Genomic DNA, 27,683 nt, shown 5'->3' with positions numbered 1-27,683 from the left:
ACAGAGAGAGGAGAAGTAGGGAGATATTAGGAGAGGGAAGAGGACAAGGGGGAGGGGAAAGCATTGTCTGAATGAGGGTCCTGAGACCCCCAGTGTCCAGGAAGGCAGACTTACCAAACGTAGTGACGCCGAAACACGAGGTTCAGGCAGCCGCTTGTCACCCCTGAGGAAGCTGAAGTCAGTGGTCCCGGAGGTGCCCAGGTCCTCTCCCCAACAGGGTACAACTGCCCCGTCTGATACCGACCAGTGTTCTTGGCCTTCCCCAATCAATAGAAATTGACTAGAGGCCAGACAAGAAATTCAGGCAAGGCTTCATTGGGGCTCCTGCAGCGGTTGCAGGAGGGAGCAAAAAAAGTAACAGATTCCCTTGATGGTTCCCTGAGTGGGGGTGAGCTGGCTCCTTATATGGGGTGAGGGTAGGTGTGTGTTCAGGGGTCAGGCCAGAGGAGTGCCTTAGCTGTTTTGCCCACCCCTTTGGTGGTGTCGTGTGCAGGGGGTATGAACAGAGCAAAAGCTCCCGACACCTGGTTTTTGCTTCTGGCTCTTTGGAAGTGGCAGTTGGGTTTTTTGGTCTTTTTGTATCTTTTTTTAATATATATATATATAAATTTATTTATTTTATTTTTGGCTGCATTGGGTTTTCATTGCTGTGCATGGGCTTTCTCTAGTTATGGTGAGCAGGGGATACTCTTGGTTGTGGTGCGCGGGCTTCTCATTGTGGTGGCTTCTCTTGTTGCGGAGCATGGGCTCTAGGTGCGTGGGCTTCAGTAGTTGTGGCACGCAGGCTAAGTAGTTGTGGCTCGTAGGCTGTAGAGCGCAGGCTCAGTAGTTGTGGTGCACGGGCTTAGTTGCTCCATGGCATGTGGGATCTTCCAGGGCCAGGACTCGAACCCGTGTCCTGTGCATTGGCAGGTGGATTCTTAACCACTGCACCACCAGGGAAGTCCCAGTCTTTTTGTCCATAATTTACCCCAACTGAGCATGCACACAGTTATTTTTAGTCCCTTATAGTTTCTTTGTATTTTGTTGCTGTAGGAGGTTTGTCCAGGTCTAAGCGCTGCAACACTGTAGCAAAGGGTCCCAGGTCCCCAGCCTGTCTCAGTAGCAGTACAGAGAGTTACACGGATTTGAGAGATACTTAGGTGGCAATCAGGCAGGCAAAAGGCTGGTCTGCAAGAGACCTAACAGAGTTGTTACAAAGCTGAGCACTGATAGAGAAAGGAGCAGAGACTGAATAGAGTTTTTGTTTAATTCAAGAAACTGACTCCTCGAAGGAGTATTTGGGGGAAGGGCTTTACACAGAATAAGATAAAGTAAATATTACATTGTTTATCAAGGTGTAAGGTTTTTTTATCTTATCCATTGACCAGTCTTTGTGATCAGATTTTAAGGGCAGAGCTTATGTCTAGATTAGCAATGATTTGCATTTCATGTGCAGTTCTTATCTCTTTTGGGAATAGTTGAAGAACAGATTATGTATAGATTATGATAGATCATGGTTATTGCCTAAGAAATTCTTCTTCAGTAAAATTCTTTCTCAGCACATAGGGGTTCATTTATTTATTTAGGAAATATTTATTAAGCATTGACTATGTGCAAGACACAGTAGAAGAGATGAAGACTTCGTCCTCAGAATTTATAGCCTGGAAGAGTGAGATGGCCCCTCAGATGAAAATTGCCCTTGTTTTATGCACCCTGGTGCCAAATAATTCAAAAACCTCATTCTTCCAAAATAAAATATATTCTTTCAGTAGCAGTGTGACCCTTAGACTCTCTGACCTTCAGTTTTCCCATGTGCAAAAAGGATAAAAATAGTATCTACCTAATAGAATTGAGATACCCGTATAAAGAATTTAGCATTGTGCCTGTACGTAACATTAAGAAACCTCCAAAAATGTTAGCTATTATTATTATTGATCAAGAATAAACATGTGCCATAATAAATATTTGTTTAAAAAAAAAAACCTAATACACTGGAATTACATCTTATACTGTGATTAATTTCTAAAACCAGGGCATAATCATATACAATCAAGGTTATCCTTCAAAATTTCTTAAATTGCTCAAAGTGATAATATTAAATAATAGTAAATCATTAAAGTATTTGAATACATGGGATTCTTCAGCAAGTTGGTTAAATTTTCTCTGTGGTTCTCAATTCTTCATTTTATTTTTCAGCAATGAATTTCAAAGAAGTCATCACACACAAATCCACATGAACAATAATTTCACTTTGTCAAATGATAAAGAAATCTAAAACATCATTTCACAGTTCTTTCCATAGTATTCCCCACCCACAAATCTGTATAGTATATTTCAGGCTTGATAGCATCCAGTCTGTGGGCATATATACTAAGTGGAATGGCAGGAGAAATCCCAAAAAAAGGTTGCTGTGTGTTCTTAAAACATTTACTGTTGCATTTACCTGGTTAAATGTAAATATAATTCAGCTCCATTATATTGATAATTCCTACAACAAGGATCACTAAGACTATTAAGTACGATTCCTAACACTTCTAAACTTCATTAATATATTTCCCTGGAATACAATGCAATCCTCAAGAAAGTCAGAGCTACTATTTAATCCAACAGTAAGCTTTGAGAAGTCATATGGCTACTGAGTACAGACAGGATCGCGCTTAATTAAATTTGATTTTTAAAATCTTCCAGAGATGGCATTTCTAGCCATATTCCCTGGGTAAATGAAATGTTATCCATTCTTAATATCAAGAAATGTTTATTTCTTTAAATTCTGTTGAAATGCTGTGGAAGGTGGAAAGAACAATGAAAAAATTAGGGACTTTGGGGCCTGATAATCCTGGGTCAAATGTGGGCTACTCCCCTCACGAGTCCTGTAAACTTGGGCAAGTTAATTAATCTCTTTGAGGCAGTGATAATATCAGCGGGCCTCTGAGGATTACCGTGAATATTAGGGTTAATGTAAATAAAATACCTAATACAAGGTCCATGATAAAGTTTTACTATATCGCTATCATTGAAACATTCTAGTCTTTGGCTCATTAGGTGTAGATGCAGTATTGCAGTATTCAACACAAGCTCCTTGAACCCTTACCTTTAGATAAGCAGAACTGTTGGTGATTGTAGACAAGGAGTTATAAGACATGAGGGAACTCCATTGGGTATGAATTTAGGGATGTAACAACAGCAGTTTGATACAAAGATGATACAAAGTGGCCTGTTTATAATGTAGGGCTTAGAGGGTTGGGGGGGGGGGGTTGTCTAGAATTAGAATGTAAGAATGCAAATTTATATAATTTATTTCATTTTATTTACATTTTGAAATAATCCAATAATACGCTTCTTAATCAGAGATTGAACCACAGAAATAACCTTCTAAGTCCTTTTTTTCCACACCTTTTAAATATATTCCTTTGTCTTAAATCCTGTAAATTATTTTATTGCACACAATTGTTGTTGAAAGGACAGTGTGTTAAAATTAAGTAGTCTTAAAATAAATCATTAATTTGTTTTACATTCCAGATTGGGACCAGAAATTAGCCACAGTTTCATCGGATCCTAGACCACTTAATTCACTGCCAGAGCATTACTGTTGTGAAGAGAGGTGGCTTTGAAAGAAAGAATTTTAGACTAAAGTAACCATGGCATTTGAACAAAATAACATTTGGCATTCTTAAGTGACTCTTTTAGACTGAAATAATGGTAACAGAACTACTTGTAAGTGTATATCCAGATGGCTACAATCCTGAAATATTTACATGTTGCAAATTCTTTTCAGATTAAGTTGGTCAGCCTAGGGCAGGGAATCAAGATCAGCCTTAAGAAGACTTGTCACCTGTTCTTAATGCCCCACTACCAGTCTTGTTGCTGGTGTTGGCAAACCATCTCACATTTAGTCCAGTGGTTTTATGTGGGACCAGGTAAGAATATAATTGCCTCCGCCCAATAACTGCATCACTGTTGGGAAAAAAAAAGCAGCAGCAGCATCTGAGGATGTAGCTAAGGAGGAAGATTACTGGCATCACAGACCTGGAAGGTGCTTTGGATGCAGAACCCCAGATATGACACAGGGCTGTAGTGAGATGTGGGGCTGGTAAAAAGAAAGATTAATTGAAAGTCTCGATACAGGAGTTAACATCCCTATCCTGACAAGAAGAAAGCCTGACAACTAGGCATCAACTCCCTAGGCAAAATGCTAGAGGTTCTTCTCTAAGAAATGAAATGATCCCAAAGGAAAGAATCCTACATTCTATTCCCTAGGAACCCCCCAGCACAGTAGTTGGTTCTTTACTCAACACCCCAAAGTGAAGTCTACCAGTTAATAAACTCCCCCCAAGAACACAGTTACATATATACACACATGTATATATACATACATCTCCACTGTCTTAGTTGTGAACAGCCAACCAAGGATCACCAGAGAGTTGAAAAAATACAACATGAAAGACAAAGACCAAAATAAATAAAACAAACAGAAGAAATTATCCCAGAGGAAAGGGAATTCAGGGAACAGAAAAGAACCTAAAACAAGCTAAAAAAAATTGCTTTATCATTTGACAAGAGATGGGTCAAAATAATTAAATCCATAAACATGAAAAAGCAATCTTTCCAAAGCTCTTAGAAATTAAGAATGATTGCCAAAAATTAAAAATTTGACAGGATTTAGAAAAAATTCTGAAATATTCTATAGAGAATCGAAAAGCAAATAAAATGACTTTAAAAAAAAAGACATAGAGTAACAAATCAGGTCCATCGTCTAACTAGTAAGCATTCTAGAGACAGAACAGCAACAACAAAAAATTAAGAGTAGAGGGAATTATCAAAGAAACATTTTCACAGAGCTTAAGACCAGAAGCCTCCCAAATGAAAGCTTTGCTTATCTTTCTATTAGTTGTCACGTTCTTATTTGAGGCAGCTCTTTGTGTTTTAAGGATATGTGTTGAAATATTTTTTCCCCAAATTTTACTTCTGTTTTTTCATTTTTTGTTTTTTTTTTAAAATTTTGTTCATAGTATTTTTAAAACTTTTAATTTGGTCAGATCTGTACATTTTTCTTTAGGGTTTCCAAGTGTCTTATTTTTCTTTAGAAGGCTCTAAGATTATATATTTTCCTATATTACTTTCATTACTTAAAACTGTTATAAGTTAGATTTTTATTCTATTATAAATTTCTATTTTATGTTGAGATTGTTTTGCTCTCACTCTTTTTAATGTATTCTTTTCCCAGTGAAATGAAATGCCTATATTAAGTTCCCATATATGTTGCATCTATTTCTGGAATGCCTAGTCCACTTCCCTTATGTATCTGTTCTTTCCCATGACAGTATCACATACTCTGATTATAGTAGCTTTATACTGTTTTAATATCCAGTGAGTAAAGACCTCCTTTCTCAACACATTCCTTTCTCAAAAATATCTTAGGAATTCTTGCACATTCGTTTTTTCACCTAAGCTTCAGTATAATTTTGTCCAGTTACAAAGACCACTACGGCAATTCCGACCGGAATGGCATTAAATTCATATACTCATTTGTGAAGGACTGACATCTTCATTCAACTATATTAATCAATTAACATATAAAACATATATACTAAATAGGTCCTCTCCCCACTGAAATATCTTGTTCTGTCATTCATTTCCCTTCTACGAAGTTTCACAATTCAGAATTTTGTTTTCAGTGGTTGTTCCGTGCTCTCATGATGCCTCCTGAAGCATATGTATACGTTTCGGCCTATAGTCCTCTTCTTTCATACAAAACATGGTTTGGTTGTTTGGCATCACCTTCCTCCCAGTTTTTCTTGCCAACCTCATTAGCCTCAGCAGCCTCACCAGCCCCTCACTTATTTTGTTCAGTTGCTCAAACTTTCCAAATTACTTCCAGCCTCTGAGTCTTTGCATATGGACTACTTTGTACTTCGGCCACTTATCCTTTTGGTCTGTTTAAATGCTGTTTCTACTGAAGGTCTTCTCTGACCTTTTCCAAATTTAGGTTAGGTTCTCCTTCACAGCACTCTGGTTCTTTTCCATCCTGGCATATGTGTGTTTAGCATGCTGTCCTCACTACAATAACTTTAGAAAGACTGTGTACTTGTCACCCACATACTTAATACCTGGCATATACACTTGCTCAACAAAGATTATTTTAATACAGTTGTCTATGATTTTAAAGACTGAACTGTATCTGAAGAACAGATCCTCTCAACCAGTTTAATCAGCAAACAGCTCACTTTTAAAGAGAAACAGGAGAATCACTCAAAATGATCAAAAATATGTAAATGTGTATCAACATCAATAGGAAGGTTACACTCTTTTGGTACAAAAATAAGACCACTCCTGACTTGAAGAGAGGGTTCTTTACATTTGCTTCTGGACCATTATTAAAAATGTGTGTCAATAATGCAATGCTTATAGCCAAGATAATGGACTTTAAAAACTAATTATTAATAAAAATATATCTAGTGAAGATAAAAGACATTTAGATCCTTTCAAAGATTCTGTTTTTGATCTCTCCTCACCTTACCTCCACAGACTATAAAGATAAAACTCTTTCTTACATATACTAGTCATATTACTATTACTTCTTTTATCAGAACAAAAATACAATACACAAAACATACTAGAAATAGTTGGTTCTTTTTAATCAGCTATTGATGGTATAATAAAATAAATTTAAGTGGCACCTAATTTAAACATTTAAAATAGTTCATTGAAGGATAATCTACAACACAATATGTTAAGCCAAATAGTCAAAATAACACCTCTTTTTTTTTTTTTTCAAGAAGAAATAAAGGCATGATCAACATTATGACCAAAAATTTGGGTTCATTTGGACACTTATAGATGACTTTGTAGGCATATTGGCAGGCACGATGTTGAAATACAATCCACTTGACTTATAAATAATGGTAAGATAAAAAAAGAAAGCTATACATTTCAGAATTGTCTGAAATTAAAGAAAAATATCCACCAAATATCACAACAGATCCTTTAATGACTAATTTTTTTTTTAACATTACAATTGCTGTTTTAGGGAACACTTATTCTCTTTGAACATTTAACTAAATGTTCAATGTGTTAAATAATTTACAGAGAGAAATAAGTTTTGTGTTCTGTACAAATTAAAGAACCCATGAATATAACCCCCTCCCACCACCAAAGCTCAAATTTGCAATGGTCTCAGCAGAAAATAAACAGTTCACAACTTAAACATAATTTATAGCATTACAAACGTTTACAGGACTCCTCTCTTATTTTTTTCGAACAACGAAGATTACAATGACAGAACTGAATGATCAGAATGTAAAAATATTTGTGCAAAACTGCATTAATTGTTCTTACCATTCAATAGAGGTAAAACCTATGAACACACAATAACAATAATGAAGAAAAACTACATTGAAGGTAATTCTGTTAGATTTCAAACAACATTGATCATATTATTACTAAACATTGAAAGAAAATGTGGCACCATGAGCAGCAGGAGCAACAGATGATTCGGCAATTATGCCAGCCAAGGACGCTGACACTGGAAAATGCCAAAGTGTATCTCCACACCAGCCATCCATCTGAAAAGACTGGAAACAACTGTAGGGCTTAAAACTCACTTCAATGTCTTTATTCTTGAAATTTGTAGATCATAAATGAAATATTTAAGAAAGTCCTTTCCCCCCCTCTCAAGGAGTGCTTCTCGCATCACTGGAAATCCTTAAAAGAGTTGAATCATAGACTCTCTGGATTTACCTACACCAATCCATTTAACTGGGAGAGGAAAAAAAAATGGTATAAGAATAGTATTAATTCATTTACAATGTTCAACCTTTGAGATTAACAGATCCCACACTTTTCTCAATGCCACCATTTAACTTTTCCCCACTGTGCCTTTTGCTATCTTTTTTTCTCTATTAGCAGATTATGCCAATTTCTAAACAGAATGTGCAGTCAACATTCAGCACAGGGTAGTTTGCCTTACCATTTCCTGTTTTCATTGCACAATATTTACAACTATTCAATTCCTAATGATTAGTATAGTAAAATACTGGCCCAAACCAGCAGAGACCTAAAGAACCTAAAGGTTCTTTAATCAGAGACCTAACTTGATTAAACAACCTTTAATCAAGTTCCTAATTAACTAGAAAAGATAAGCATCTTTGATAAATGGATGATACTAAGAGGACACTGAAGTACCACTCTAACTTTCATATCTCACAAAAAGTAGAAATATCTGGAAAAGAATACTGTTTTAACTTGCACAGCCTGAGAACTTGGCTACTGTACCAGTCTAGGGGAATCTCTAATTGTCTGCACCACATGGGTAAACCTTTATGGCATTTTACAGATGTCATTGTTAAATTCATTGTTTATATTTCAAAAGATGTTGACTAAATGCAGTGAGCAAACATGCTTACAAAATTTGATCTCAAGCTGGGAAACACAGCTAGCAATATGGAAAAACAAGATTCATGTTTGGAGATGAACCACAAATATAACGAACAATACAAAATCAGATTAAGTGCATAACAGATTTTATACAGAGGATACTTCCCACTCACTTCACTTTTTGCCTCTGAAATCTTGGATTTCCTATTTTCTGTACCTATTATTTCCTAATATCCAGTCAAGAAACTCCCCCAACTCTCAAGGGTAGCTTAACCCCAAATGAAAAAAACCACAAACCATTTTTGGTGGTGGTAAAGACACAAAGGATTTGTTATTAAGAGGGAGAAAGGAATAAGAATCAATGTCAGAGGGTAAAAAACAGACAGAGAATTAAAAGCAGGGTCAAAAAGGGCGAGAGGTAATGTATTATCTTCAGGCATATGAAGGATTAGAGAAAGATGATTATATTTACTCTAGGGAATAAAATTATTTTATATTTTCCAGGGCATTTGTGCAAATCGTGAGCACTCTACAAAGTAATAATCTGTTTTTTATTCTATTTCAAAAGTAGATGGTTAAGTTAAAAGTAGAAAAAGATAGTTCTTCATAAAATATTTATATTTACCTGGAATTTGAAGCTCATCTTCAATAAATCGAACATAATTTTGTGCATTAATAGGTAGTTCTTTAAAAGTCCTTGCATTTGATATGTCTGTGTTCCATCCTGGGAGAGTCTTATATTGAACTTCAACTTTATTTAAGACTTCTTGGTTTGCTGAAAGTTAAAGGAATAAGTATATTTGTCCATGGTGTACACCGCCTATTGTCAAAAACTTTTTGATATATCATAGGTTCACAATCTCTTATACTTAGAGCCAGATACGTTTTGGAATTTAGAATTTTTCAGAATTTAGAAAGGTAAAACAGTGCACCATCTAGTATTTTATAATCAAACATATTTCTGCAGCAACAGGATTATTCACTCTAAGTGGGTAGATTATTAGTTCTAATAACATCAGTTCAAGTCAGGTTTTGCCATCAAATAGTTCTGGTGCCAAATTCACAACTTTCAATTTTTAGAGCTTTTTAGATTTCCACACTATGGATTAGGGATTGTGGATCTGTATAATGGCAGAAATCTCACAGAAAGAAGGTTTGCATATTTGCTCTCACCTGGGAAATCTATTGTTTTTGTGAATGTATACAAAGGCTTTGCCGGAAATTTTCTTCATTATCTCACCTAACCAGTTTCTCTGTATTTCTCTGGTGAGAGGGTGCTAAAACAAGAACAGTTTCTTTGACTAGAGACAGTATGGTGGATGCTATGGTACACTGTCCAGATTTCCCTCTTCAGGATTCAGACACTCATTCTCCAGCTATGGGAGTACTGCCTGCTGAGAACTCACAGCTCAGAATCTCCCCAGCTGTCTCCCTGGAGCAGCCCATATCCAATGACCTGTCAATGTGGGGATACAAAGGACCTGACTACTTACCTTAATTTGGGACTACTCTGAAAAACTATTCTAGCCCCAGAGCTCCCCTATGGGATCAGCTAAGGGCTTTTCATGGAACTTCTCTGCAGTTCAACTTCTCCCTCTGCCTAATCCCGCTTCTTCTCTCACTCCCTTACAGATGTTGTTGCTCAGAGCACTTGCAAACAAACTACCTCCATGTACATCTCTATATCAGAGAGTCTGTTTCCCAGGGAACCAAAAGTAAGACAGTTGGTGCCAGGAGTGGTATAAGGAAGAAGGCTCTAAAATGGGATCTTGAAGCTGGATCATTGGCTAGCTGGCTGGCAATGAGGAGGATCACTAGTGGTAGACAGAGTATGGATAATCTCTGGCATGTTATAGTAGAGCAACTGTTAAAACTTTCATGGGAGGTGAACTGGGATGCCACGGTAGGAAGTAAAGCACTCGCAATACCTGAAGCATTGAGAAATGAGCACAATGGAACAACGGAATTGAACGGCTCTAGATGAATGCCATGCATGAACTGGAGAAAGACAATGAAAGATTAATGAAAACACCTAGAGAGAATCTCATCTCCTATAGCAGAGAGCAGGAAAAGCTGAGGATCAGGCTTAGGACTCAATCATACAGATGGCAGAGCTCCAGAGAAAGGTGAATTCTCAAATCCAGCAAATCTGCTATGACAAGGCCAGATCCTGTTTGAGAAAAAAGTGGGACCCTGAGACTCTGGATGAGACATCTGGGTTGAATCCCTAGATTCGCTGATGGCCTGCAGAATGGCCTACTACTTTCTGTTAAAGACTAAGGCTTCCCTTTGCTTGAGGATGATGCAGAAGCCTCTGCCTTGCAAGGCAGCTTGTGGCCCTGTCAGGGCCTACCTCTATCTCCCCTCCTGACCAGCAAACAATATCTAGGGTCACGGTACAACATAAGTTGGCCAAGGATGCGCGGGGCCTGCTAAAGGAGGAGAGGGGCTACATTCTGAAGGATCTGTAGGACTGAGCCAACATTTACCAGTAGGAGCCAAAGAAGTATGTACGGAACTGGATCCTAAAGGTACTGGATCAAGGGGTCCTGCGAGTGGTGGAATAAAAAGTTTAGTAAGAGAATATATTGATATGGGAGTTCTCTCCTATGATCCATGATACAAACGTGATGAAAACATACTACTAGGAATGTTCTTAGACGCTTAGAGAAAGTGATGAACCACACTAAGTCAGAACTGTTTGTGACAGATGATAGAAGAAGGAATCAAGAGACTCAGTGGGGCTTCTCCTTCCAGCCATGATGGAGTACACGGTTCTAGACTAACTTTTCCAGCATAAATAACTGTAAAACTGGACAAAATACACGACAACTCTTTCCAGGCAGTGGTCAATAAGCAGCACAAACTGTGGTTTCTGAGAGAAAGAAAACTCGTAAGCAATTCCCGAAGCTACTCAACTCTCTGCCTAGGGACAATTTCCTGATCAATGAAAGTCAGGACCCTGGATTCAGTAGAGAATGGTGGTCCCACTGACCTGAGAAGGCAGACATCAGATTTCAGGGAAGCTGAAGTAGCTAGAATCATCAAGGTTAAGCGTCAGACAGGTGGGAGCTATACAGACAGAGAGGGTACCTCCCCCAGAAGTCTGTGTGAAAGTCCTGTGGCTAAAGTTCAACCATACATGCAAAGAATGGGACTGTGGGAGGCTTACCAGATAGCAGTTGTCACATAGTTGAGTGGGACAAAGATTCTAGAGGTCAAGCAGTGCTGGTAAAAGGGAAGGAACAGTGTACACTGGATCTCCAGCACTGCCAGATTGGAGAGATCTCTTTATACCTTGTTAACTCTCCTGGCATCCAGCTGAGACAACAGAAAGGCTGTTCATTAAAAGTAAAAACCATACTTTAGATTGAAATCTACTACAGACTCCCCCCTCAACACCCCAACAAAGCCTAAAACCAAGCTCTGCCAAGATCCACAGAGGAGACAATTTGGAGACTGTATCACACTAGGTTAGAGAGATTTGGGAAACACCTTGGGCTCTCCACATAACTATACTAACAAAGCATAAAACCAAGCTATACAAGGTTCAAGATGATCAGCCAGTAATTCAGCTGTCCCCTAAAACAAGAACCAATACTCTTCAGAGTAAGACAACTGAATCCAAGTCTCTACAACATATTATCCACGATGTCCAATATTCAACCAAAAGGCATTAGACACAGAAACAGTGATCCACAATCAAGGAAAAGAATGGTCAGCAGAAACCAAACTGGAGATGGCTCAGATGTTAGCTAACAAATAATGACTTTAAACATGTTTCTAAGAACTTGCAGCTCTCCTCAATTCCCAAGGACTGGTCACAAAACCTACCAGCCTACCAAGTTCCATTAAGCTAGTCAATATTCCTTCATTTGACATATTTCTAGTCTTATAGGATGACTAAACAATTTAACAGTTTCTATTTCTGGAAGCTGGAAACATTTTTGGAACTTCCTGAGTAATTGAAGAAATCATACAACTAAAGATACGCCTGAAAAAACACATTGCCTCAAGTAGGAAATCTCCCTACATCCATCCACTTTAGACACAGAATAGAAGTTAGAAAAAAATCATTCCTGTGGCTTGAAGGACATAGTGGGTTAATGTATTAAGAGGCTGCTTACCCTGACAAGCAGGGCTCTTTTCTCCTGTCTCACATTTCTCAAGGAAGGGAGGAATGCCTACAGAGAGGTTACTTTCAAAATAGGGACGATAAGATTCAGGAGCAGCATAACCGGGCTCAGTGGTACCATGTCTCTTCTTTCCTATTTTGAGCACATGCTTGCTGCGACCCAGCACCCAAATGCATAGCAGCTAGGAAACAAATGCTAGTAAGTGAATGTACTTGCACTATTCACAAAGGGCATATCAAGTCTGTGGCTATATATCATAAATTATACAGAAGAGCTTTATGAATTGCTCTAATACATACACCTAATAATACTCTTTATACACAGCCTGAAAAAAAGAGTACCTGGGAAATGAGGTATAATTTCACCATCTAACTTGTATGCAACTCCAACTTTGATTTCCGTAAACATGTCCAAAATATCCAATTTGGTAAGTGCCAACCTAATTTTGGAAGAAAAGGTGACGTTAAAATAGCAAATTCTTAAAGGCCCTAACAACTAACTTGATAAGGGAGTAAAGAAAAATTCATACAAAGCTAACAGTTCCAAAGCAATTCTGAAAACTGGTTAGGATTATATTTTAAAGCGTGCCACACATAAAACACTACAGGGCAATATACTGATGTAATTTTTCCTCATAATAAAAACAATGACTTAACTGATCTACTAGTGGGTTACTTTTCTAATAATTATAGTAGATTTTCACTCTTTGATAGAGCCACATCCTCTTGCTTAGTTTCTCAGGATCAACCAACACATATCCATAGAGGGCTGCCTGGAGTAAAGGATGCATCCTATGCCTGTGGGACACAGCAAAACTGACTATTCCACATGGATGACAAGATACATGTACATTTACACATATGCTATCAATCCTCATTTCTTCACTCTCCTTACCATCAATTCCACCCTTCTGGTCAGAAACTGTCAAAGGAGAGTGAGGAAACCACATCAAGGACCTCTTCATGATACATCAAAATCTCCCAATAAACTAACTGAAAAACAGAGTTTTACAGGAAAATCTATAGAAGTTAGATAAAACACTAGGTTTGAGATTCTTGTCCACAGATTACATTTTTATCCTTTATTCTGTTATTTGCTAGAAATTAAGCATAATTAATACAAACATGAATACATTTTTACATTTACTTATGTGTATGTGTTAATAACAACTTTTACGGAGCATTTTTAGTGTACCATGCAGCATGCTATATGCTCTCATCTAGTTTTCAAAATACCCTTTTGAAGTAGATAGTACTATTATCTAGATTTTAAAGATGATGAAAAAGGCACAGAAAGATCAACTTGCCCAAAGTCACACAGCATAATGCATGGATCTGAGATTTGAATCTAGAAGTCAGACATCTCTCAAGCTCATCCACTAAACCACTGTTATACTGCCTCCCCTCTGTATATATATATACTCTATGTTGCTCCATCTATCTATCTACCTACCTTTTTAACTGCCTGTCTTACTTTCCTCTATACTTATACGCATGTAAGAGTATCACGATTCTTTTCTCCCAACCTTGGATGTCTAGGAAAAAAACCTGGGGCCCCTCTCCTTATGTATCCTTCCCCTATATCTTGGTCCACTTCTACCCTGAACTGCAACTTCATTTGGAGTCTAAAGAGTGAAATTTTTCTATTAGTGCACTACTCTAGTCTGCACTCCACAAAACTTAACCTGTGGTCATGAATTGTCATTTATGAAATAAATGTTTCTAAGAATACTCACGCAGTAAATCCATTAATCATATGAGCGTATTTGAGCAAAACAAGGTCCAACCAGCCACACCGTCTTTTCCTTCCAGTAGTTACACCAAACTCTCTACCCCTTGTTTGTAATAATTCTCCAATTTCCTAAGGAACAGAAAATAAAACCTTAGGACTAGAATACCAATGCTCTAAATCTAGTAGAATTATACTTAAGATCATATAACAAGTCAAAGTTTCTTAGAGATAAACGTCTTTCAGAAAATAAGTAAGTTGAAGATAGAATTCCATAGAGATGATAGATTTTATGTGAGGGAGGCATTATTTGAGATAGATCCACTTTTGGCTTCACTTTTTACCACTATTTTAAAACCAAGAACGTTTTTTATGTTATGTTACATTAAATGCTGCATATTAAAAACTACGTTGTTAGTAAGTATTTATTAAAATAGATAAGTTAGGTCTAAGAAGTTTAGTTTGATGATTTTCCTGAAAACCATAAGGCAAACTCTCATCTAGTAGTTGCTATCACAATGTCCTTTTGAAGAGAATTGAGGGTGAAAACAATGCTCAAAGTTCTAAGCTACAGTCACTCCCTACAACCTAATTGTCCCATCTATGATCTATCTGTTCCTTAATTTACACCTTTCTGATTAAAGCCATCATTTCATTACCTCACGTATTCTGACATAATTACAATTAATATGTTGCTCTGTCAGGTTTGAATTCCAGCCTTGTCTATCTGTGTGGTCTTGGGCAAGTTACTTCAGCTCTCCATGCCTCAGTTTCCCCATGTGTAGAATGGGGATGGTAATAGCACCCAGCTCCCAGAGTTGTTGTGAGGATCCAAAGAGCTTCTAAGTTTACAGCAATTAAACAGTGCCTGGCCCGAAGTCACCACCAAGTCGGCTATGATTAGACAATGTCTGGAGATCATTTTCCTCAATCTTGACTCCTAATAAGCTCTTGGTGAAAGATAGTTGTTATTTTTAGCTTCTTTCTCCTCTACCATCTTAAGCCCCTTCATAAACCCACCCGTCACTTAGCCTTGCAATTACAATTACCTTTAAGTACCCACTAATCCCTCCCCTTTTGTTGCCAATCTGCTGCCACTAACAGTAAAGATGTATGTAATTTTCTTTAATGTTGCTCTGATTACTCTTGCAAATTAAGTGAAATGCACAGAAGACAATAATTCATTAAGGAAAAAAAAAGCATGATTCTTTATTTTAAAACTTCTAAATTAGATTTACTGAGAGATAGGCTCACATTGTCTTGCTCTGTAGGAAAGGCACCAATACCAACTCTAGTTGTATAAGCTTTCACAACTCCATACACTTCTCCAACATTTTGAGGGGGCATACCCAAGCCAGTACAAACACCTCCAACTGTACAGTTCGAAGAGGTTACAAAAGGGTAAGTTCCTAAAAATAGAAACAAATAGTAAAATATACACAAATGACAGACATTATTTTAAAAATTCTGCATTTGAGTATATTCTAGGTATTTGACAGACTTATGAATATAACTGTAACCGCCCTTTCAAAGCCTCGATGTTTTATTCCTGATTCCTTTTGTCTGTAGAGAGATAAAAACATAGGTGGTTAAGCTACAGCTGTAGTGCTTATACTAGAGAGGCTCCTTGAGTACATGCAATTACTCAGCTCTGTCTGGTAGGCACTCACCTAAATGACTGCTAAATAATTTAATGCCAAAACTCTGGTGTTATTCTACTATGTAGACTTATATATATTTTAACACTCTCCTGTTAGTTTAAAGCAAATTTATTTTACTCCCCTGATACAAATATTTAAGGTGCACCAGGAACCTGGAGTGACAACAGTACACTAAGAATTTTGTGGTATTCAGCATTTTCTGACCTTTTGATCTGTCTTCGGGGATTAACCCCAGAAACGACAAGAGTAAGCAAAGAGTGGTGTACTTCCCCCCCCTCCCCAAACCCTGGCCCCAAGATCCTCTTCATACTTAAACTATTCACTATGCTAATTAGACACTGCTTTCTTTCCAGATTGGATAGGCATATTACGGTATCAAAAATACATATCTACTATACAAAAATACTCTTTAATTGGCTTACTTGGAGTCAAAAGCCAATGAAATGTTAGTAAGAGCTGAGAAATCTGATAAATCAGATTTATCCTGAAAGATCATGTTTAGGTGAAAAGGCCAACAAATTAGGCCAAGAAAGGCAGCAGTTTGAAGACGATAGCATTAACTTTTTGAAGATGGAGGAAATGCTCTAAATCCACTCAGAATCTCACGTCCAGGGAGTTCATTAAACAGACTTCCATAGATCTTAGAATGTGCATGTTTAATAACAATGTATAATAGCTTTTGATATTTTTAAAAAGGCTGAATTAAAGGTCCTTTCAAAGGATTCATCTAATCATCTTACAGTTCCAAGGAAATGAGGTCTGGAATTGAACCATAAACCAAACAACAAAAAAAAAATCACAGTTTATAAAACCCAAACCCACTGACCCAAATAGTGATTTCATTTTTCTAATGAACTGCAGAACTTAACACAAAATATTCCTTTTTTAAAAAAAGGGGTTAGTATAAGATGACAAACTTTCATCATTCCTGAATATACAAGCGAAAAGCCTTATTTTAAAATCCTTTAATGTTAACATTAATTATTTATATCTTAAGCAATTTAGGACTCAGTTAAACTCCCCATAAGTCATATCTCACTTACCAAAATCAATATCTAGTAGTGCTGCATTTGCACCTTCTACCAAGATTTTCTTTGGTGGTCCATGTAGAGCCTCATATAGGAAATAAACTCCATCTTTCACCATTGGTTTAATCCTTTCCATATAACTCTATATACAAAGACAATAACCAAGTTCAACGTATACTAATACATTTACAGTGAAACCAATACGAGTACAAATTACCTGACTTTGACAGTGAAAACTGACAAAGGCAAAGTAGAAAGGGATTGGTGACGGTGCCCACCCTACTGCAGCATTAGGATTGGCTTTGGTCTCTCATACTGATTCTCCAGAACCAGAAAAGAGACACTATTTCAAGAAAAGTAGAGTTACAATGAAATTCAAAGGTTCTATTTTAACCTCACTGCAAATAATGATGACAGTCCTCCGAATAGCCAAGTACTCATACTTCATAAACCAGCTTTCAGGAAAATAAATAAGACCTGAATTTATTACATTATGCTTTTATATTTTGTAGGTATTAAAAAAGCAGCATTTATAGTCCATATAACCATAAACTGCATCAAGGTTTTTCTCAAAATGTGGTGAAGGCCACAAGTGACACTGCCAAGCATGCAAGTATCAATAATTGACTAATATTGACTAATATTCTTTTATTCTTTTCCCATTGTATTCCATTACAGTAAAATACCTTAGCAGTATTACTAGTAGATAATATCAAATACTAACATACACACAAACCACAAACATGATAAAACTTTCTCAAAACACGTTTAAAGTATTAATAATACTGCTTAATTTTAGGAATTCAATTAAAAATATAATATAAACAAGAGTTTCCCCAAGGCTTATAGTATAACTACAATAAAATCTAGTTTCAATCATGTTTAAATATTTAGCCAGACTAATATGGAAATTCCAAGATCCACTCATGAACTCACCTGAGTATGTTATACCTATTGATGAAAATATAATTCCCCCCTTGGCTCCAGTCCCCAATCTCATGCTTCTTCCTGTTTTAGTCCTTTTTTTTAATGCTTGAAATGACCATACCATTCATCACAACCCTTGTTCCTTAAAGTCTTGGTTCAATATATAGTAGTGCCCCCCTTATCCTAGAGGGATATGTTCCAAGAACCCCAGGGTATGCCTGAAACCGCAGACAGTACCAAACTGTACACATACTGTTTTTTTTCCTACCCATACATACCTATGATAATGTTTAATTTATAAATTAGGCACAGTAAGAGATTAACAACAATAACCAATAATAAAATAGAACAATTATGACAATACACTGTAATAAAAGTTATATAAATATGGCCTCTCTCTCCCTCAAAATAACTTACTGTACAAATGTAAGGTCTTTTTCATCCTAAGCACTTATCATGCACTGTTATGCTTTTGCAGTTTGAGGTTCAACAGCAAAACTAGCACAAATTTCTTCTTCCTTCTTCACAACTTCATGGATAGAAGAAGATTCATTCTTACTGTAGACCTTACCAACTTAGCATACGATTTTTTCTCTTTCCTGATTAAGTTGAGAACTTTCACCTTTTCACTTAAAGGAAGCACTGCATGACTTCTCTTTGGTGTATCCAAGTTGCCAGCATCACAACTCTTGTGCTTTGGGGCCGTTAGTAAGTAAAATAAGGGTCACTTGAATATAAGCACTGCGATACTATGACAGTCAATCTGATAAGTGAAATGGCTGCTAAGTGACTAATGGGTGGGATGCATTGGACAAAGGGATGACTGACATCTTGGGCAGGATGGAGCAGAACAGCAAGAGATTTCATCACACTACTCAGAAAGTCTCAAATTTAAAACTTATGAGTTGTTTTGCAGTTGACCATGGGAAAAGTGAAACCAAGGGTAAGGGGGGAATACTGTTTATCACCTATTAAGAATCTTCTTACCTAATTCTGGTCATTATTATTCACCTACTTTACTTTCATTCAGAACATGTATAAAATAGAATTGAAAAGATATACCCGCACTTTAGTACGTAAATATTTCCAAGTTGCTAGTAATAAATTTAAAATATTTGTTGCATGACAGAATGAAAACAAAATGGCAGTCTATTCCAAGCAACAATCCATACACTGAAATCCAAATACCTAACATTTATAATGTTCCTTGGAGGTCATTTTTTGTTTAGAAATTCAGTTGAGTGGCTAGACCTAAGGCCTGCAACAATTCTAAAATGACATATCAGGTATGTAAATTCCTATTCAGTTCTGGAATTGATGTCATACTTATTTAAGAGTGACAATCAGACACACGAGAAGCAGCTTGAAACTCACCAAAGATTTTGGAAGAATGGAAGGATGGAGAGGATAGGCAACTTGACTACTGACTAACTCAGGCACCAACTGTGGGCCTAATCTTTGGCCAATTACCTTACTTGTCTCTTAAGAGTACAGTGCTAAAGAAATTGACCCTATGGGGTAACAGTCTTAAATGGGCTGGTTAGTTTTAAAAGTTATCATCTCTTACTTGTTGATCTGTCCCCCAAATTCCTGTGAGTGATTTTTATATAATACAAAGCTGGTCTTTTTTTTTGCTCAAAAATTATTCAATAGCTAAACTCCCTATCACTGCATATAAGACCAGCATAAGACCTATGATTTGGCCCCTACTTGTCTAACTTTATTTTCAGGTACTTTATTCTTGCTCCCTGCTCCCCACTCAATATTTTGTTTAAGCTACATCATTTGAAGTTACTCAAACATGCCACGTCCTTTTAGGCTATATGCTTTTAGAGTTAAAAATACAAATTCACTTCACCATTTCTTACCTATAATACTTTAAACATATCTGTGTGGCACTTATTAACCACATGTTCTTCAATCTTATATTTTCAGCTCCTAATACAAAGACTGAATGAATGAAAGATCTAGATGCCAGTTTGGCAAACGAGTTTTAAAAAGGACATTATGTCAGAAAGCATTACCTTGAGTTTTTGTAATTCACCTTCAATGTCTATTTCCAAAGTGGGGTATATAGATTTGTACTGGTTAGCCAAAACTTTGAACCTGAAAAATACAGATAAATCAAGACCTCAGCTCTGTTTAAAAATATTCTGAATAATTTCATTTGATTCAAATGGTTTCCGGAGATAAGTGGTCTGAATAACAATCCCCAAACTGAAGTTACACTCTGAGAAATAGAATCTAATAAAGAAGATCAGTCGTATGAATAAATGATACACTCAAAATATTTTTTACTGATAGGGATATCAACAATATAATTAAGGTGATGTGTGTGAGGGGTGGGAGGAGCAGGAAATGACTGAAATCTGTAACCACAAGACTTAAATCTGAATTAACTATATTGTACTGCATGAAAGACAAAAGGGGACGGTCTAAAATGACGCTTTTAAGAGAGACAGAGGCAGGCGTTAGCAATTTGTCTCCAATATTCTCAGTGGAGGTGTCCCAACAGTGCAGACAGACAAACTGCTGACTGAAAATGGATACAGCGAGCGATCTTTGATGCCATCTGTTATTAGATGTGACCAACTAACACCTCATTACTGAGTCACCATACAGTTTTCAGATGATTATCAGGTTTCCCATGGAGATTTTTCTACAGAGATTAAGTGTCAATGGGGCATTTCTATTTTTCAAGGTGAGCTTGATACGCAATAGTTCACCAGTACCTGAGAGCCTAATTATTTCCAGGTGGGAGGACACAACAGAGTCTTTGGGGCTGAAAATCCGAGAACCCTAGGCTGTGGTGACCCCACCACAGCACTGCCACATCCCCCTGGAAACATCTCTATTTCTCAGTAAAACATTCCAAACTCCAATCCTTAAATATAATTTTGGCTTTGTGTTTTTGGGGTACTGATATGATATCAACATCATGTTGTTTTCGTGAAGTTAATTTCAAATTAAGGACCAATTCAAATGTAATAAAAAATAACTTTACTATTTCAAATGAAACAAAAAAGCCAACTCCCACTACTCAACTAGAATACTGATTTTTATCAATTTGCATATTGGGTTTAAAAAATCCTAAAAATCCATTTGCTCTTTCCATTTTGAAATACAGGGTAGTTACCTCTCAGAGAAGCCATCAAAGTCAGAAACAAGATCACACATCCTGAGTCCACTCCGAGCAGCTTTGGAAGAATAAACTGGGCCAATGCCCTTTTTTGTGGTACCCAAACTTAAAAATAAATCAAAACAAGCTCTGAGTTAGAAAAGAAAAATGCAGTTCTTATGGTCAGATCAACACAAAGAATGAAATTTTTATGCTATTTCCTTTATTTTTACAGTCTAATTGATTTTCTCTGAAATCTAAACAGGATATCCTAATAGTTACTTTTCTTAAACTTCTGGCCTAGAATTTAAACAAAAAAGACTAGATATGCTTAAACTGCACATACACACACACACACAAAAACATACTTTTTTCCTGCTTGTTCTTGTCTCTGTTGTTCCTGGATACCATCAGCTGCTTGATGAAAATCAAATACTGAGGGGGCAAAAACAAAATCAGTTGTTGTTGAGACAAAAGTAATACAGGAAAACAACATATACTGCATTTTAAGTTACTGAAGTTATAAATTCCTTAAGCCTAATTTCTTTATGACAAATTGAATGGATACATTTTAAAAAGCAACAATAATGGTGGGAGTGAAGATTATAATGCTAACTGGTATATTAATATGAAAATATGCCTGGTCATTCATTCCTATTTATTGCAATCTATTCTATTTTTAAAAATGAGTCCTTAAGAGAGTAATTCTGGAGTACCCTACCTTACAATTCTATAAAGCTCAGTTTACTAAGATATCCTCTTGAAGTTCTGGACTCCACAAATCTAGGGATTCTGTTGATTATCTCCCTCTTCCTCACTGGTCCCAAGCTTCCATCATCTCTCACTAAAGCTGTAGCCTCCTAATGAGTGTACCTATTTCCACACTTGGACACCTCTAATTCCTATGTTTTAATGCATCCACAGTCATCTTTCCAAGACACAGATATATCACCACTGTTGTCTTTAAAACTCAGTATCTTTCTATTGCTTAAAAGAAAAAGACAAAACTATTTTACATGTGCTCCTTGTATAGTCTGCCCTTTCATCTTACACTATGCTCTGCCCCCTTTTTGCCCTCCCATACCACCATACAGGCATTCTTTTAAGTCCCTGGCTCCAAGGCATATGCTTTTCCTGTCTGAATATGCCTCTATGCCTTCTCTCTCTCCTCTCTCCCTCTCCTCCTCTCCTTCCTTCTCCCTCTCTGTACTGTTTTCCCTGGGACTACATGAATTTACATTCCCACCAACAGTGCACAAGGGTTTCCTTTTCTCCACATCCTCACCAACACTTGTTATCTCTTGTCTTTTTGATGACATTCTGACAAGTGTGAGGTGATTATCTCATTGTGATTTTGATTTGTACTTTCTTAATGATTAGTGATGTTGAGCACTTTTTCATGTACCTGTTGGTGATCTTTAATGTCTTTTGTGGAAAAATGTATGTTCAGTTCCTCTGTCCTTTTTTAAAGTTTTTTTTTTTCCATTGTGTTGTATGAGTTCTTTATATATTTTAGATATTAACCCCTTATCAGCTATATGATTTGCAACTATTTCTCCATTCTGTAGCTTGCCTTTTCATATTGTTGATGGTTTCCCTTGCTGTACAAAAGTTTTTTAGTTTGATGTAATCCCATTTGATTATTTTTGTTTTTGTTGCCTTTGTTTTCAGCATTAAATTAAAAAAAAATCATTACGAAGAGCAGTGTTATGGAGCTTACCATCTATGTTTTCTTCTAGGAGTTTTATGGTTTCAGGTCTTAGGTTCAAGTCTTTAATCTCATTTTGAGTTAGTTTTCGTGTATAGCCTAAGATAGTGGTCCAGTTTCATTCTTTTGCATGTAGCACTCTAATTCTCCCAACACCATTTATTGAAAAGACTGTCCCTTCCCCATTGTATATTCTTGGCTCCTTTGTTGTAAATTAATTGAATACATATGTGTGGGTTTATTTTGGAGCCCCTTATTCCATTCCATTGATCTGTGTGTGTGTTTTTATGCCAAAGCCATACTGTTTTTTTAAATTACTATAGCTTTGTAATATAATTTGAAATCAGGAAGCATAATGCCTGCAGCTTTATTCTTTCTCAAGATTGCTTTGGCTATTTTGGGTCTTTTGTGGTTCCACACAAACTTCACAATTGTTTGTTCTCTTTCTGTGGAAAATGCCATTGGAATTGCACTGAATTCCAATGGAATTGAACACACTGAATTCCAAATGCACTGAATCTGCACAGTGCTTTGGGTGGTACGAACATTTTAACAACATAAATTCTTCCAATCCATAAGCATGGAATATCTTTCCATTTATTTGTTTCTTCTTCAATATCTTTCATCACTGTCTTATAGTTTTCAGTGTACAGGTCTTTCACCTTCTTGGTTAACAGAGTACCCTTTTCAGGTACTAGAAGGCTCTGTATAATAAGGTACATGCTGATTAAAGGAGTAAAATATGTGTATACCATTTGTGCCACACCTTCTATATTACGTGGTATGTTAAAATGTTTACTTTTTTCTATGACATGGATTCTAAACCTTGGCCGGTAGATCGCTATTATATACTATAATGATTAGTTCATTACAATGTTCCTATTTTTGTGCCCAGCCTAGACTTTGTCATCTACGTTTGAGAGGCCAGAATAGTTCTTAAGAGCTGTTTCACTAAACTCAGACTTTGCAAATCAGTTAGGACAAGATTGAGACCTTGGAGTACGCCACTTCTTTTGAATAAAAAAGCATTTGCATTTCAGCATGTTTTATTTTTTATGTTCAAAGAAGTTACAGAGGCAACTGACAAATCACAAATAGTTGTTGGAAAGCAGGTGAGCCAAGTACCTTGCCGTAGAGCTAATGTTTTCTTAAGTTTTTCTAGGTTCCAGGAAGCTATGAGTACAATCAGAATCATCACTTTCATAAAGCTTCATCATGGCATGGAGCCTTAATACCACAACTACCGTTTTTGAAAGAACAGTCTTTGTCTGAAGTTGCTCGAGTATCTCTTCCATTTTCTACAGCCTAGATACTGAAAACACAAAATGCCACCTTGGGGATTCAGTCTAAAAAATTTTTAATTAAAGATAATTGTTTACCTTCAGTAATTAGGTTTTATTAACACCATCTTATTATTTTTTAATTATCATAGTTACATTTTATTAACACTATTTTTATACTGTATTAAAGTGTCCAGTGTGAGCCTCAGGACATGTAATATCCACTTTGCTTGCTTCTCACACCTTCTCAGGTCTTTTTTTTTTTTTTTTTAAGTTTTTTTTTTTTCTTTTACTGTGACTGCTTTAAGTCACAATACAGTATTGTAATCTATAACCTCAAGATCGTACAGCATATCTCTAGACCTTATTCATCTTGCATCTCCTTCAGGTTTTTACTCAAATGTCATCTTCTCAGTGAAGCCTCCCTGGGCCACTTTATCTAAAATTATAGTTCCCCACCCACCTCCTCCAAATGCCTGACACTACCGGTCTCCTTTCTCTGATTTACTTTTTCTTCTCAGAACGTATCACTATATACCATGGTACATTACATACCTGTGTTCCCTACTATAGCTCCATTAAGGGATTTTTATCCTTTCTACTGTTGAATCCCCAGTGCCCAACACCACACCTGACATAAAATAGGCTTCCGATAGCTGTTGAATCAAAGGACAGACACCCAGCAAACCTTGGATTTCAAATGCTTAAAAAAATTTTAAACTCTCAGTCATTTCTCAGGTCTATTTTCCTCAATAAACATCTCTTATATTAAAATTTTGTTATGAAATTCAATGGGAAGGGGCACAATTATGATGTAATAGACAGTTCTTCGCATACTTGCTTAAGTATGCTAATGTAAAGAACTGGCCAACAACTTAGTCATTTTTAAATTTCTTTAAAGGAAAATTGATTGTTTAAAGCAAAAATATTAACAATGTATTGTGGAGTTTATAACAGTGTAGATGTGAAATGTATGACAATAATAACACAAAGGACTTTACAAGGAAATGCAAGCATTTTGTTGTAAGGACCTTAGGTTAAATGTTACATTATTTTAAGGTAGATCATGAGAAATTTAAAGATGCAGACTATAAACCCCAGAGCAACTTCCAAAATTCATAAAACAAGAGGTATAGCTCATAAGCTAACAGTGGAGATAATATTTAAAATATCAAATCCCAAAGAAATCAGGAAAGAAGAAAAAAGACAAAAAACAAATAGAAAACAATGGGCAGATATAAATTCAACCATACTGCTAATTAACTGTACTAGAAGTAAATGGTCAAAACATTCCAATTAAAAGGCACACTGTCACAATGAATAAAAAGCAAGGCCCAAATACATCTTGTCGACAATAAATGAGCCATAAATATAAAGATATAAATAGATTAAAGATTATTAGAGGATGGAAAAAGATACACTAATCTTAAGAAAGCTCTAGTGGCTATATTAATATCAAAGTAGACTTCAGAATAAGAAATATCACCATAAATAAAGAGAACATTTCATAATGATGAAAGAGCTAATTCATCAAAAACAATTTTAAATATACATGCACCTAACAGCTTCAAAGCACACAAAGCAAAAACTTACAGAGTTGAAAAGAAATTAATAGACAAATCAACAATTATTGTTGGAGGTTTTTAACATGCCTCTCTCTCAGTAGCTGACAGAGCAAGTAAATAGAAAATCACTTAGGATACAGAAGATCTGAACAATGCTATCTTCCAATTTGATTTAATTGACATTTAAAGAACACTACTCAACAAGAACAGAGCACATATTCTAAATGCATGTAGAACATTTATCAAAACAGGCCACATAATAGGTCATAATACAAATCTCAACAAATTTTAAAAGGCTAAGATTGTACAGAGTATATTCTGTCTACAACAAAATTAAATTAGAAATAAATAATAGAGAGAAATCAGGAAAATCTTCCAATATTTAGAAACATAAACATCATATTTAACTCATGGATTAAATGGAAATCACAAAAAAATTACAAAGTTTTTCAACTGAATGGAAATAAACATACAAAATGTCAGTGTTTGCAAATGCAATTAAAATAGTGTTAGAGAGACATGTATAACTTTAAATGCTTATATTAAAAAAGTCTAAAGTAAATAATCTAATAAGCTTCTAAAGAGGCTAAAAAAAAAAGAGAGCAAATTAAACCCAAAGAAAGTAGAAAGAATGGACTAATAAAGAGCTGAAACCAATGAAATAGAAAATAAACATAATCAAATGCTTATTCTTTGGGGAAAAAAACTCAAAATCAATAAAATGGAGAAAGCTCTAGTTAGACTGATCAAGAGAAAATGAGAGAAGATACAAATTACCAATACCAGGAATAAAAGAGAGGACATCACTGCAAACTCTACAGAAATTAAAAGGATAATATACAAACATTAAAAACCTTATGCCAATAATTTGACAAGTTGGATGAAATGAATACAGTCCTTGAAAAAACATAAATTACCAAAACTGACACAAAAAGAAACAGAAAAACTTGAATCTCTCCATATCTGTTAAAGAAGTGGAATTTATAACTAAAAACATCCCCTCAAAGATTCCAGCCAACATTTAAAAGGAAATAATACCACCCCTACATGTACTCTTTCAGAAAAATGAAGGCACTAAAACTAAAGAAAACTACAGGCCAGTATGCCTCCAGATGAAAAAGTAGTACATCTTGGCCAAGTGGGGTAGGGCACCTAAGTTAGGTGCTGGGCATATTTATGAATAAAACAGCTAAAAGTCTTTCTCACATGGGCACAGCCTTGTGTGAGACGTTGTTACCGATGTGGGGACTAATGCCTGGAAGACTTATAACTTGCCAGAGGACACAAAAACAACATTTGGATCCAGATCCCTAAAATTCTAAACCCTGTAATTCTACTATACTATACTGCATATCACCCATCATACTTTGTACTGACAATCTCAGGATTTTATGAGAAATTTTTAAAATCCTTGGAAAGAATGAATATTTTTAAGCATCTGTGTACCAGACTAGGTTTTGTGCTTAGTACTGAAATGAGAGTTCTAATGCCATAATTACCATGGCACTTAGAGAACGGTCCTTTCAGTCCTATGGTAAGAGAGTCCCTGAAGCAAAAATGTGAAGTGGTTACATAGCAATGATTCTCAGCAATTTTCTAGTTAGTTTGATTTGATTTTTTGATAACATTATTTACTTCTTTTCACCATTTCAGAATTGACTGTACTAAAAATACATGTTTCTTATAGACATTTTAATAACACATGTTTTAAAGAATACATATATTATTATACATATTACTACTAATATCTAAATTTTAGTCAGAGCTATCTCCTCTGGGCTCAGTTCTCCTCTAACAGAAATACTTTCCTTTAAGAATATAAATTTATGGAAAAGGAAAAACCATTATTAAATAAATATAATAAATTTAAAAATTTAAAAATTAATTCACATTTGTTATAATTTAAACCACATTACTTTCCTATTACTCTGGTCCTTTGACCCCTTTGTATTAGTATTTTCTTTGGTTTTTGTACTCTAAAGTAATTAAGCAACTTGCTTAACCACTGTGCTATGTTCAAGAATGTAAACTGTCAAGTGACAGACCCAAAGCATTTATAATGAAAAAAGGTGGAGAATCCAGACAGGAACACAGGTATCTCTCTTAACACCATGTTCTTTTCAACAGATTGATATCATCAGCATATATTTACATCTACACATAGCCGAACTACTTAC

At 36.0% G+C, this 27,683-nt stretch overlaps 2 protein-coding genes across 3 annotated transcripts in view; one reads left to right on the top strand and one right to left on the bottom strand.

Moving 5' to 3' along the window:
* SPMIP3 (sperm microtubule inner protein 3) overlaps positions 1-3,593 on the top strand; it is a 36,034-nt gene extending 32,441 nt beyond the window's left edge. Inside the window, exon 4 of the mRNA XM_007182444.2 lies at positions 3,502-3,593. Coding sequence (XP_007182506.1) covers positions 3,502-3,593 — 92 coding nt within the window. The remainder of the gene's footprint in view (positions 1-3,501) is intronic.
* A 3,000-nt stretch (positions 3,594-6,593) lies between these two features.
* ADSS2 (adenylosuccinate synthase 2) overlaps positions 6,594-27,683 on the bottom strand; it is a 45,032-nt gene continuing 23,942 nt past the window's right edge. The window contains exons 5-13 of one of the 2 annotated variants that reach the window (XM_007182446.2): positions 21,322-21,388; positions 20,972-21,079; positions 19,860-19,941; positions 16,924-17,050; positions 15,474-15,628; positions 14,227-14,351; positions 12,833-12,930; positions 8,981-9,130; positions 6,594-7,737 (exon numbers count right to left, since the gene is read on the bottom strand). In XM_007182446.2, the coding sequence (XP_007182508.1) occupies positions 7,685-7,737; positions 8,981-9,130; positions 12,833-12,930; positions 14,227-14,351; positions 15,474-15,628; positions 16,924-17,050; positions 19,860-19,941; positions 20,972-21,079; positions 21,322-21,388 (965 nt within the window). In that variant the 3' untranslated portion in view covers positions 6,594-7,684. Of the gene's footprint in view, positions 7,738-8,980; positions 9,131-12,832; positions 12,931-12,968; positions 13,289-14,226; positions 14,352-15,473; positions 15,629-16,923; positions 17,051-19,859; positions 19,942-20,971; positions 21,080-21,321; positions 21,389-27,683 lie in introns of those variants that run through there. The other variant, XM_007182445.2, reaches the window with a different exon arrangement.

The sequence above is a fragment of the Balaenoptera acutorostrata genome, chromosome 1 (assembly GCF_949987535.1).
Source record: "Balaenoptera acutorostrata chromosome 1, mBalAcu1.1, whole genome shotgun sequence".
Classification (NCBI taxonomy): Eukaryota; Metazoa; Chordata; class Mammalia; order Artiodactyla; family Balaenopteridae; genus Balaenoptera; species Balaenoptera acutorostrata.
The sequence above is the reverse complement of the archived record's forward strand: the minus strand, read 5'-3'. Positions and strand labels throughout refer to the sequence as shown.